Source organism: Trichogramma pretiosum, unplaced genomic scaffold, assembly GCF_000599845.2.
Source record: "Trichogramma pretiosum strain Unisexual culture from Peru unplaced genomic scaffold, Tpre_2.0 scaffold16, whole genome shotgun sequence".
Taxonomy (NCBI): domain Eukaryota; kingdom Metazoa; phylum Arthropoda; class Insecta; order Hymenoptera; family Trichogrammatidae; genus Trichogramma; species Trichogramma pretiosum.
This window is the reverse complement of record NW_019641647.1, coordinates 1,439,648-1,452,789: the sequence shown is the minus strand read 5'-3', so window position 1 is coordinate 1,452,789 and position 13,142 is coordinate 1,439,648. Positions and strand designations below refer to the sequence as shown.

At 37.1% G+C, this 13,142-nt stretch overlaps 1 protein-coding gene across 3 annotated transcripts; it reads right to left on the bottom strand.

The window, feature by feature from the left end:
- Positions 1 to 608: 608 nt before the first annotated feature.
- On the bottom strand, positions 609 to 12,646 carry LOC106658694 (uncharacterized protein CG3556). 3 transcript variants are annotated; one of them, XM_014380776.2, is made up of 7 exons: positions 12,408 to 12,646; positions 6,825 to 6,928; positions 4,286 to 4,529; positions 3,525 to 3,772; positions 2,491 to 2,880; positions 1,296 to 1,763; positions 609 to 1,228 (listed from the first exon to the last, which is right to left on the bottom strand). In XM_014380776.2, exons 2-7 carry the CDS (start codon positions 6,925 to 6,927, stop codon positions 1,167 to 1,169), a joined length of 1,515 nt encoding a protein of 504 aa, XP_014236262.1. In that variant the 5' UTR covers position 6,928; positions 12,408 to 12,646; the 3' UTR covers positions 609 to 1,166. The 3 variants fall into 3 exon arrangements, with proteins under 3 accessions (XP_014236262.1, XP_014236279.1, XP_014236253.1); XM_014380793.2 differs by lacking the exon at positions 12,408 to 12,646 and adding an exon at positions 7,647 to 8,132; XM_014380767.2 differs by lacking the exons at positions 6,825 to 6,928; positions 12,408 to 12,646 and adding an exon at positions 5,798 to 5,937.
- Between the last annotated feature and the right edge of the window lie 496 nt (positions 12,647 to 13,142).

The window sequence follows — 13,142 nt, the reverse complement described above, 5'->3', positions numbered from 1 at the left end:
TGATTACTGTTTGTAGGATAAAAAAGTTTGATCCTGTTTTCCGGAAAAACTACCCGATGAAATTGGCTGAAATTTGGTGCAGTTGTTCACAGCATCAATACGGAGGGCTCCACAGAGCCGTTTTTCGAAAATCAGCCTGGAAAAAAATTTACGAAAATATACATTTTCTGTGCTCGGTCGGTAAAAATTGTGGCCAAGGCATCACCTTAAAGCAGGTTGGCTGACAGCATTGCGAAGAAAATCGAACATATGGAGGAGTAATAAAAATTGTATATATCCTCTTCAGATCACCATAGGTTAGCATCAATGACATAAGGCAATTCCTGTCTATTGAAATTAATATTGAATTCAATACCGGTGATGTGAAGGTTTATTTATACCGGTGAAAATGATAAGTTACAGGGAGGGTATACTGGGGGCTATTTTCATAACATTTTCACTAATGTGCACTATAAATTACTTCCTAATAACGAAATCAAATTTTAATCCTTCGAAAAAGCTTTTATTGGGATCTACTATCGTTTAGTTGGCGGTAATAAAATTGAATTTTTCACCACAGACATGGATTTTTTTTAGTTACGTTGTATGGAATAAAATTAAATAGAACATTTTAATTGGTTATATGAAGTTTACTATAATTCTATATTGATAGCATTTTCCTGATTCACGTCTCAATGGAAAAACTTTTATTTCGTGTTTATTAAATTACTTATTATTTTATTCAATATACATATGTACTAGTAATCACAAGATAGTTGTGTATTGCAGTTCATAAAAAACATTATGCTTTATCGCTTGATACAATTGAATAATATAATTTTTATACATTTAATAGTATCATTCGATACATTGTAATTATTATCATTATAATACCTCTGTGTCATGGCGTAAACCTCTTTGTCATTATGTTTGTTACAATAATATCCATTTGTTCTATTGTTGCACTTAGATACATTTTTGAGCAATAATATTCATAATAATTTTTTCTTTTATATAGACTAATTTTTTATCATCTTTCATCAAATGTATTTTCTCCTTCCATCTCACTTATTTTCACTTTCTAATATTTACTTAATTATTTTATTTTCAAACATAGATTTATTCGTTTTCGTTTTAATACCGTATTTAGCTGCCTTTCTTCTAATGTTTCTCACGGCTTTAGTCACTTAAAGCTTTTTGTACCAGAAAAGATAATGTTCTCCGTCACTGATTTGTAAATCATCAACACCTGTAATTGAAAAAATCGATCGATTTTAAATTTGAGCATTTTACTAAAATTACTTAAAGATTGTTACCTCCTGGCGCAACAAGTTGATTTCCTGGTGGAGATGATGGTTCTGGTGGCGAAGGCAATCTGTAGAGTAGCCAGTAATGGTAAGACATCGGTTCCTCTTTGTAACCTGCTAAAGTGTGTACGTAATGACCATTAGGCCATTCATAAGCTGAAAATGTAAAATCAGTCGATCGTTGGGCGGCTAGTACCATAACTTCATAAAAGGTTTCATTTTTTGGCGCCTGGAGTGATAAATTGTGAATCTCATTGACATCGCTTCCGACCCACAATGTATATGTAACATTAACCAGGGGGTTTTGAGGACGAGTTATGACATAAGAGCTTGTCACAGTTGCTTCTTTATTTATTGCTGTGCTGAAAAAGTCGGAGCTAACACTTGGAATCACAGTCGATTGATGAGGTGACGAGATTGGTAGACCGGTTGAACTTGGAACATATTGACTATTCGTAGGCTGTGATGTTTCACCCCCTTTAAAAACATTTTTAAAAATAAATATAGCTTCAATGATAATAAATAAACGAAGTATAAAATAGCGATCGCATTAGAAACTGATCTATAAAATACGCGAAATGTTCATATTAGATATACTGCCGCTCAATCACTTTTGCCATTCCTTAGCAAAAATGAGTAAACTTCAAAGTTCTTGTTTTAGCTCGGTCTAAAAAGATCGGATCGAAATTTTGAAAACACCATTCGAAAGGTATTTACAAGTACTCTATTATTATATAAATATTCTGGAAAATTTAATATTAGGGTATAGTAAAACAGTCGTATCTCGGGGTAAAATGCACGTAGAATAATTTAAAAAAATATATATTTAAAGGTCTTGTAAAACCCTATAAATCTCTTGGCCCAGAATGTTTCTACGACTTCTTTAACTAAAGTGTCAAAAGAAATAGCCAAGACAAAAAAACAATATTTTCGATTCGTTAATTGTTAATAATAATCGGCGAGTAAAGAATAAACCTTAAAAAAATTATATTAAAATAGAGTACTTGAAAATACCTTTCGAATTGTTTTTTCAAAATTTCGATCCGACTTTTTAGACGGAGCTATGACACTTTGAAGTTTACTCATTTTCGCTAAGATTTATGACAAAAGCGATTGAGCGGCAGTATATGTGCCGACAAAACTTGCATTATATATCTTATTGGAATATGCTTCATTTAAAAATAATTGTGTAAATTTGACTGACCATTAATACCAATTATTTTAGTGACTTGACCATTGCCAGCCAATTCTTCACCACAATCAAGCATTCTGATACTTGATAGTTTCCTTGGTGCCAATGCTGCCACTACTTCCGCTGTATTTCTTAAATCACCTTCAAAAGAACCATCGTCTCTCTGTCTTCTAGATAGCCAGTTTATAGCCGCTGTTTTATTCCAATTATTGAGGGGTTCATTCTCGACTTCTTCCAGGGCTTGTAGAGCCAAAGCCGTAGAGCGCAGGTCCCCAAAACTTCCGTCACGTAATTGACGTTGGGCCAAATTCAATGATGGCTTGCGCACAAAATGCTGCAGATTGCGATGTCGATGATCCTGAACGATGCATCTTAACGTCATTATGCACATGGCAACAGTATCTAAAATTCAATGTCAAAATATAAATGTCTAGTTTTCAATTTATATTGAAAGTATTTTTTAAAAGGCTTAATGATTAAATATTTACATAATATGTGCATTGTAAATGAATAATCACCGAAATAATTCAACAATATTATTCATGTAGATTAACGAAATTGACATATACAATGCGAAACAATAATTTCTATTTGCATTACTAATTAGGATAATCTCCAGGTAGTACTTAATTCCATTCTGTTAGTAGATTATTTGCGGTTCGAATATTTACCACGTCTATACATACACTACATAGTAAATTTAACTATATTACACAGTAAATTTAAATGCTTTATCGATTTTAATAGTATTATTTCACCTGAAATTTTAAGCGCTGTATCACGCCAGTTTTTATATTTAAAATGACGATTAAAGTAAGGATTGGTAGTGGTAATGAAAATACTTGAACTTTTTACAATCAGTGAAAGTGAAATAAAAAATCAAACAGTTTAAATTAACTCTGAACAATTACTTGAATACTTGAACATAAAAATAAAATCATTCCTCAATGGAAAGAAGAAGAATTAATGTTTTGATGATAATGTTTCATTGTATGCAAGTTATTAGTAATAAAAATAAATGAGGTAGGAAGAAATTATAGACTTACCTATAGTGTGGTCCTGAGCTGTGTGAGCTATATCGAGGAGCCTTCGCATCTGTCGCTTTCGCACGTGAGCTTGCGCGTTGCAGGCGGCTAAGGCGGACAGAGTGAATTCGTAATCAGTCGGTGTCTCGCGATGCTGCAGAGTGCCTATCAAGTCGTGACCGTAAAATTGTCGCGGATCCATACACATTGCGTTCAAAGCAATCGTGTATCGGGCGAGTCTCAGAGGTGAACCTCCGATGTCTCGGTGTCTATACGTACAGATACAAGTAAATTAGATATGCGATACAATAACAACTTAATTAGTACATTTGTGCAGCGTAAAATTGGATAGAAGCCGTGGTAATTTTCCATTGATTAGCTGCTCTCGTCAATTTCGTAGAACGCATTGTTATTTGTGAATAATAAATTTGGAAACTATGAAACGTTCAATGCTACTTTCATGTATGTATACATAACATGACGCAAATGCAGCTTTATATAATTAATTAGTTTATTACAGTCGATATAATTAAAATACAGCGTAAATATACAGCGACACAATCAAGTGGTTAGTATACATATTAACATCGACGCATGTGCGCTTATAATCTTCAGTAGATACGATCTGATAATGGAATACGCGTTAAAATAAGCAACGAGGTGATATTGGATATTTTGTATGAAAAAAATTACTGCATTGTGAAACGACAAATAAAGTAAAAAATGTAAAAAAACAACACTCGATTTCCTTAAACGCACTCTTGGGAAGATAAACTGCTTACCTCCATAATTGTAGTACAATTTCGAGTTCAAGGCGTTTCGCGCTAAGTTGCATATCCAAACTTGCCGGGGGTGCTTCGTCGACATCGCGAGACAATTGAGTCAGTCGCAGTGCCAAGAGGACGCGTTGGGTCTCGTTACCCCAGCCAGCCTCGCGGTCTCGCTCAGACCACAGCCAAGCCTCCGCACGTTCCAGCATCGATTGTTGAAGAGCTTTCGTTGCCGCCGTGCCATCATTCGTACCAGCTGAATTTGATGAACGAAAAATAAAAAAAAAATTCATTCTACTTCAATTGCATTTTCTCGTCGGTTATAACAGGGATTTTTCAATGTATAAAAATAACGACTTGATTTTAACGATTTAAAATATTGCGAAGCAATTGTATCGTTGTAAGCAATCGAATGCCCATTTTATTTTACACGAGAATATCTAATTAATAGTCGACCATATATTAAGCTCAATACAGCATTTCAAATATAAAAATGTAATCCATCAACTTTGATACAAGAATATATGGAGTCTTGATAGACGAAAATTGACATGAAAATTTCGGTAAAAGTGTGTTACTGAAGGAGTTAGAATTGCTTGCAGAGCACAGAGCTGTTATATCCACATATGAAGCGGCTCTATTTGAATTACCTTTAATAACACATCATCAAATACTGCGCATTCATACTCGGAGCGGCAGTAGCAGCTTGCGAGAATATTTGGCTCTCGGGCCCTCGAGAACAAGAGACAGAATGAAAAAGCTCTCGAGCTTGCGAGCGCGCGGGAAACAATGCGAGGCATCCTCGCACGCGAGCCGTTCTCTATATCGTTGCGCAAGTTTTTAATATTGCGCGCTAGACGAGAACATACGCACCGAAGCGACATTCTCTCTCTTCTCTCTCTTTCCTTACCCGTTATACCTGTGTCGGTGGTATACATAGTGTACAATTCGTAGCGCGTTATATCTTGGTCGTCCTCGTTTCAATTCTCCGAGCTTTTTTTCGTTCGCCTCTTTTATATACGCGCCGTCTATCATGTATATGCGCGCATCGCGTTCGCAGCCATCCAGGCTTGCATACGTATACGTATACGACGAAAATAAAGATGAATGCAGCGTCGGTTTTTCAATGGGAATACACGCTGTTGAGTTTTTTGTGCATCGTTTTTTCTCTCGACGCCGCGACACGAAGTTTGTAAGAATTCCTTCGACTGTGTCGGATTTGATTGTTTCCCGGCGATAAATATACATAGGTCTTTGTATACATAAACGCGAGACTCGTTGCGCAAGTTTCGCATGAACACGCGAGAGTCGATCTACACGATACAAGTATAAATATGCTCGCGCGCATATGAAAATGATCCGCTTGTATGTTTCGATAGATATAAATAATTTACACTCGGACTCGCAAACGATGCGTCACCTCATTGTGGTCAGGCAGTCATAAAAATCCAGAATGATTATATGCCGTCAGAGAAGCAGGGTTGCATATCGAAAGCACTGGAAAATTGTTTTAATTAAACTTACGTGTGTCTGTTGCAGAGAGAGAGAGACGGCAGCAAGGCACGCGCGGCATATTGTCTCCGTGCGAGCGTGCATATACTGTGTGGGGCAACGCAACGCCATCGTCACCGCGCATTAATTATATGAACGCGCGCAAGCATCACAGAGCCAAAATAAACGTACGAACACAATTAAGCCAACGTACACAGACAAATAGCGCAAAAAGCCGTCGGTACACGCGAACACGTATAATGTGCAAGTATTATATACAGCGCGTCTCACGCTTGCACGAGGCTTGCCTCGAGACTTCGAAAGCTGCGTTTATGCCAGCAAACGTTGAAATTGAAGTGCTGTCAAGCATGCAAAAATGGGCTTGATGCCCCTTCTCATTTTACTTGTGCGCGCATTATATTTATGCGTACACAACTTCACTAAACGAAAATTATTATTCATCGTTATAAACTTCATTACCATGATATCAGTAAGATGCCAGAATTTAATCAAACTCCACTTCATATAATAACTCATAAATGGCAAGTAAAATGACGATGCTAACAAAGAATCCGTCATTCTTTCATTTCCATTTTTCTTTTTTTGACGCGAAAAATGCTACCCTACTGTTGCAAACAATAAAATTTCTTTCTAAGAGCGAGTAAAGTTAATAAAGAGCTGGGCTATCGGTTATACAGAATAACGCGATCAAAGATATGAAAATGCAAGGAAAAATTCGTTTCAACCCAAACGAAGCATCATAATTTAATGAAAAAGTCGGACTCTCGTCGACTTGCATGCATCTCCCATTCTCCGGTGAGTAGCTCTTTTACATGCCCAGAAGGAGGGGAAAAGATCCAAGTTGCAGCTTCGCGGCACTGTGTATAGCAGTAGCGAGCCATATAACTAAGTAAGTACATTTTCATCAGAGAAAGGGACTCAAGGGGATGAGGGGTGGGAAAAGGAAAAAGTAAAAGAGCGTTTGACGACGTCGACGACGGAAAGAGGGACGATGGTGCATGCTTAGAGCCGACGCGAGAGATAAAACTAGTGCACTCACCCTCGGCGAAAATGCAGATACATCCGAGCAGCAACAGCGGCGAAAGTAGTAACAGCGGCAGGGTCAACGTCGGCGACGACGCCATGTTTGTTCTGTCCCACATTCTGTAAAAGGCGTTATAAGATGTTGTATACACACACTCATACTCTACATACACATAATACATAAATGTACACTAAAATAAACACTAAGAGTGCGCGATGCTATGGCACCTGTTCGAGCTTTATATATATACGTGTGCTGTACATTCGCGAGATAATCATAAAATTAATTGCTTTTGTTCGTTGCCGCTTTCTTTTTTTTTTCTTCCAGCTAGTGCAAAGGTATATTTTAACTACGAGCTTTTATACGTATGCTCTGAATCAACGACAAAAAAAGTGACTGCAGGTAGACAAGGTGTATGCATACATCAAGATTTTAATGCCGTCAATAACCGTTATCGTCTAGAATATCTGCAACAACGCTTCTTGCAAGCTTTCATCGAAGCGAGAGAGAACGGCGCGTCCAGGTGAAAAAAAACAAGATATATACGTATAGAAAAACGTGCAAAAGTGATTCGGTTAAAAAGTTATTGCTAGCCGCGGGGGTTTCTCTTGCTGCCCCGCTTCGTAAATGGATCGTTGCGTTGCTGCAGCAGCATCAAGCCTGGCTTTAACGGCGAACTCAATGCCTTACTCGCTGGCAGAAGCGGTAAACATCGACGTTACAGAAACGAGCGCGAATACATTGACGATTTTATTATAGAGATGCAAAAAACAATGCCACATGTTTCTATTACATTTATATATTATTCATTTATATTTTAGATTTATTTTACCCCACCTGAAAAGAATCTGATCGATGAATGCGACGAACCCGAGGCAAAAAGCATCAATAAGGGAGAGACGTTTGGTTAGCCAAAAATTCAAAAATTATGATCGCTATTCAAGTGGTGGCTGCTATTCAAATATGCATGGTGCATATACTACAAGCAGGCATAAGCTCGATACCAAGTGAACATACCATACCATGTTGTGGGGCTAATGCTTGAAATATACATGTGACCCGCTACTACGTATCTCCCACGTTTTCAAGAGATTTTCACGGAGAATTCGAAAACTGTATACGTATGCATGTAATACAAGTGAGTTTGGCAAGTCTACATAGCTCAATGTTCCCTGGCAACCAGCGACACAAAATCATAACATTTCCTCTTCGCCAGCAGTGGGTATTTAAAATATTCACCTCTTTTGAAAAGTGTGACTTTATATTTATGCAAGATGTTATACATATACTTGAAAATATCACGAGATCCGTGACTAAATACAAAATTTTAAACATTTTTTTCGAAAATATTATGATAAATACTTCGCAAAAATAAGTACAAAGCAAAAATATTTAAAGGCTTTTTATAAAAAAATTAGATAAATGTTACGGCAAACTCCAAATTTTCGTTTAGTTCTGAGTCTTTTTGAAATAAATTTTTGTCAAAAGTTTGATTTTTTGTTAACTCATGAAGACAACTCTTATGATAAAGAACCAAAATCTTTAGAAACATAATTTTGAGCACTCTGTACTAAAAAAATGTTTTTATTTATTTATTGAGCTTTAGCAGATTTCAGAGACCTCTGGAAAAGGATTGTAGACGGTTATTAAAATTCTGAAAAAATTCATATGTACAGTGGTCGCCGCTTGAGAGAATCACTACGGGACAAAAATTTTCATTCTATTAAGCGTATCATTCTACTATCCGATAGGTATTGCAATAACTTTGAATCCGAGAAATTATGCATTATTATAATAAATGATTTATTATTAAATATTTATCCCAATCATTTGTGACACCATTATGATCTAATAAAATAGTCAATAATCTTAGTTTGTTTTTCTTTTTGTCAATTACATTGGAAATGAATTTTTCAAATTTGCAGTACTAATCAAAGGATTGTTGAACTCCTCTTTTCAATACTTGTAGTGCCTTAAACATTTCTGTATTACTAGGTACGGGTTCTATAATATCATCTTTCTCTTTAATTTTTTAGTCATCTGTGTCAAATTTTTGGCATATTTTATTGTCTGTTGGTTTTCTGTGGTTTCTGGACATTCGTCAACATCTATCCAGTCGTTATAATCGATTTTTCCATTCTTGTAACGCTAACACAATTAATTGCTATGAATATGTAATACCGTCGGTGCTATGAGAATCGACAATAATATTGAATGTAAACATCGATTTCAAACTAAATTTGATCCTATTAACCGAAAAGTTTATTCACTTAAGCGGTGAATTTTACATGTATAAGGATACAGGAAAATCAGTGTTAGGATTTTTGATAACCGGCGTAATCTATTAAACACAATTCTCTTAAGCGGCGACCACTGTATATTTGCTCAACTTAAAAAATTTTTTGTTCTTTGCTTTTTTTGGTCCTTCCTTACATAGAAAAAAAATTCAGAATGATTTTTAATAACAAAAAAATATTTTAGAGGAGGGTCTTACGGTTCCATTGGATCAAAAGAAAAAATACCGCTATTCAAAAGTCAGAAAGAAGTTGCCATAATAATTTTTGAAAAGATTTTAGTTCCGGATATCAATGAGTTTCCTTGTGAGTAAAATTCACCATTTTTATAAAAGAATGTTATGTTTTGTTAAACTTGTCACTTTTTTACATACTGTACCATCGAGACACTTTAAAACTTCCTAATTTTGATAAGCGGATGATGCCACACAGCCACGTAGTAGCGTACATGCAAATACAGGGAAAAATCAGATTAGCTCGATCATAATTTAACTTTGCAAAGCTTAATAAGACAGCCAAATGAGATCCTTCCGAATATTTTTTCAACGAATGCGCCAATTAAGTTGAAATAACTTCAGCGTCAAACGAAAGAAGTAAAAGTTGAGAATTAAAATGAGAATAAAAAATTGTTCAGTTTCGCACTTGTAATTGCAATAGCAAGATGGAATGCACTTGTACAAGTGCTCATAATACAGCGAACTTTATTTATTCGCGCTGCGTGTGCTGTATTTACAAAAGTTGAAGACCTAAAGTAAAAAATAAAATAAAATACTCTTTACGTAGGAGCGCTTTATCCTCGAGAACTACGTATATATGTACATAGAGAGAAACGCGCCACCGCAAAAAACGAATCGTCTCTTGTATTCTTGTCTCGTTCAAATGGTTTTCAAAACGAAAAAAAAAGGGTACGAAAAATACTGCTCTAAAATTATTCGTGCGGGCAATTCAGAGTAGTTGAGCGTAGGAGCTTGCGCGACACAAAAGCCCTACGCGCGCATCAATCCAATCGGTCGATCCCTCTTTTTTCGTCCAAACTATACATCAATCGTCGAATCTTTGACAAAACGTGCACATATATAACTCAACTCCTAATCTCGCCAGCCAACACACATCGTTGATGAAAAAAAAGTGAGAAATCAATGTCCAGATTTTCGCTTGTTTCAGCAAGTGCGTCGATAGTGTAAGGAAAATTCGCTCGGTGTAAACGGCATATTTGAGCTTTTTCGCACCTCGTAACCACGCATGTAGTCGCATTCCTCAAAAAGGTTTTATCATGTACGTTGCGATCGATATCTCTGGCTCTCCATCTCTTTCCACCGTCCCTTCACCTGGCAAAACTAGCAGAGCCCGCATTCACGCCTCCCACTCATTGTCTCTCTATCTCTCCTGCTTTGCTCTCTCTCCCTTTCTAGTGCGGAACATAATCGATGCTTGGCGGCACAAGCCTAGACCTCTCTCTCTCTCTCTCTTTCTACGACTGTACGCGAGTACGTCTGTGTGTGTGTATTCGTACAAGTGTAGGTACGATTCCTCCCTTCCTTCAGCGTGTTTAACTCCAGCTATGTTGCCAGTATACTAGAGCGGCTGAACTGGCTTTCCACCTTTATCACTTTCGCACGTGCGAGCTTGCAGCATCAGGCTTGTTGTTCAGTCTCTTTGCTCTCCGTGTGCGCATCTATATAACCTGAGCCATGCTTCTTCTTATTTTTTCTCTTCGTCTCCTCCTACTCTAACTTCCTGTATCGGTTTATTTTCTTTGTTCATGAATCTCGCTGTCCTCTTTCCTCTCTTTATCTCTCTTGCTCTATACATACAAAAAGAAGCGCGTGTACCTAGGAGTTAGATAAATATTGAGCTTGTCAGCGGAGATTGGCTCTAAATACGTATATATATAAGCCGAGACTTTACGATTTTCTTCGTATGTGTGCCGAGACATTCGAGCAAAAGCTTGATGGGCTATCGAGCTGCCGTTCCAAGACGCTGCCTAGCTCACAAACTTGAATGGTGAGAAGTTTATTGGCTTTTCGAAAGAGAGTCCTAAAGTGGAAAGAGAAGTATGGCAAAAATTTGCCTTGTCTCCTTCGTTTGCTCCTTCAGCCAGGCAGATGACGGCGAGTGTATGTAATATAGTCCGAGCGCGCGCCTGAACTTGGCGTATATCGAATGTTTTGGCAGAAACAGAATAAAAACAAGTTCGATTTTGAAGTTTTCGCTTGATTGCCGAGTTTTAATAAATTCTAGAGGCGTATACACGAATACGACGTTTCATGGCCGATATATTTTATCGACGCATGTTATACTGCCCCTGGTATGTGACGCTGAAACATAAATTTAATACATAGCTCGGCTGAAATTTTATAACATTTTTTTTTCTCTCCCACCGCCAAAGCCGCTAAATTTAGCTGTGCAGTTCACCCCGATCGCTTGATTAGACAAGTTTCGCTCTATTGCGATTTTCGAATTTACATTAAAATGTATGTACGTGCCACGGCTTGGCGCCAGGCAGTAAATAATGATTTTCCGCGTGCCTCGCACACATACACCACACACAGACACACAAACACACACACATGTTCAGAGCTATCAATCAGAAAAGCTTATTTGCACATGCCACGAAGGAATTACTTTTTGAAAAGCGGCAAGAAATCAATGTCAATGCTTAAATCTCTTTTGATCTTTTTGTCTCCCGAGCTTCTGGTTGCATATCATGTTTTCAAATGCGTTATTCAGAGTAACCCGGCTTTTGATAATTGTTCCATTGAGTCAAGTGAAGCTTTTGTATCGACTTTGCTACTTCGAATTATTATAATTTTTATACAAGCTTTGAGTTTCCATCTCGTTTTGTGGAAAATCCTTTCAAAAGCTGACATGATTATTCCAATGAGTATAAAAGGATATAACATATTATAATACTTTAAAAATACAAAATTATCTGGTATTATTGGAAATTGTGTCATTTCACTTATGTATATTGGTACAGTCTGGTTCACTAATTTCACGCTTAAATTTTAAACGAGGAATCAAAGTTGAAATGTTCCTTTATGCATTTCTATAAGAGCCTCGATATATAGTATAGAAAAAAAGCTCGTTTTATTTCTGAATCATTGTTACATAATTTCATCCCTGCAATTGGCATATATAATAAATAAAAGCTCGAAAAAGCTGAAAATAGGCACGATTTTAACCTAAAAATAGCATTGTCATGCGAAATCGTTTAAAAAAATATCTCAAAACTGGCTCGTAAAGGATCGTAGGGAGATCGCAGCATATATCGAAACATGGATTGATAATAAAAGTCGCTTACCCCAAAATAATGCCGTGACGAGAGGCTAAGACGCGTCGCGCTCGCAGGACCTCACGTATTATCGTCGAAAGCGATGAGCGCGCTTCTGTATATGTTTGGCTTTGCCCTTACGTGTCCTGCATATACGGCTTGTCGCGGAGCAGCAGCTGCGAAATAGACCTCCTGCGTCGCTGGCTTTGAACCGAGTCGGCTGCGCAATGCAGACTGTTATCTCTGGCCTGCTGACGACTGCTGCTGCTGCTACTACTGCTGCTGCGAGTTCGAAGACCAACCCGCGCTCTCTGCTTTCTCTCTCTTTCTCTCTCTCTCTCTCCTTTCTACCCTTATAGGTGCGCGCGCGCCCGTCTGTGCCTCTGTAAAGCTAATAACTACTGCTGGAGGGGTATAATATCTACACTTACATGCACATACACACACACACGCATACTCGAATGCGTATTGCTCACTTACTGGCGTGCTCCTTCTTTGTAAAAAAAGAAATGGGAAAAAAGCTTGTGCATAGTAAATCATTTTTGTTCACCGTAGATACATTAAAAATATAACTGCTGCTACAAACTATTGCGAAAATGTCATTTCGAGTTTTTCTATTTATGAAAAGTAAATTTTTTACCCCAAATCCGACAAAAAAATTTTTATAAATTATCTTTTATGACACAACAGTAAGTAGTAAATGTTAACAATTTCAAAAGCTGAGTCGGTCAAACGAAAATCTTTCAAGGACAAAAAGCTCAAACT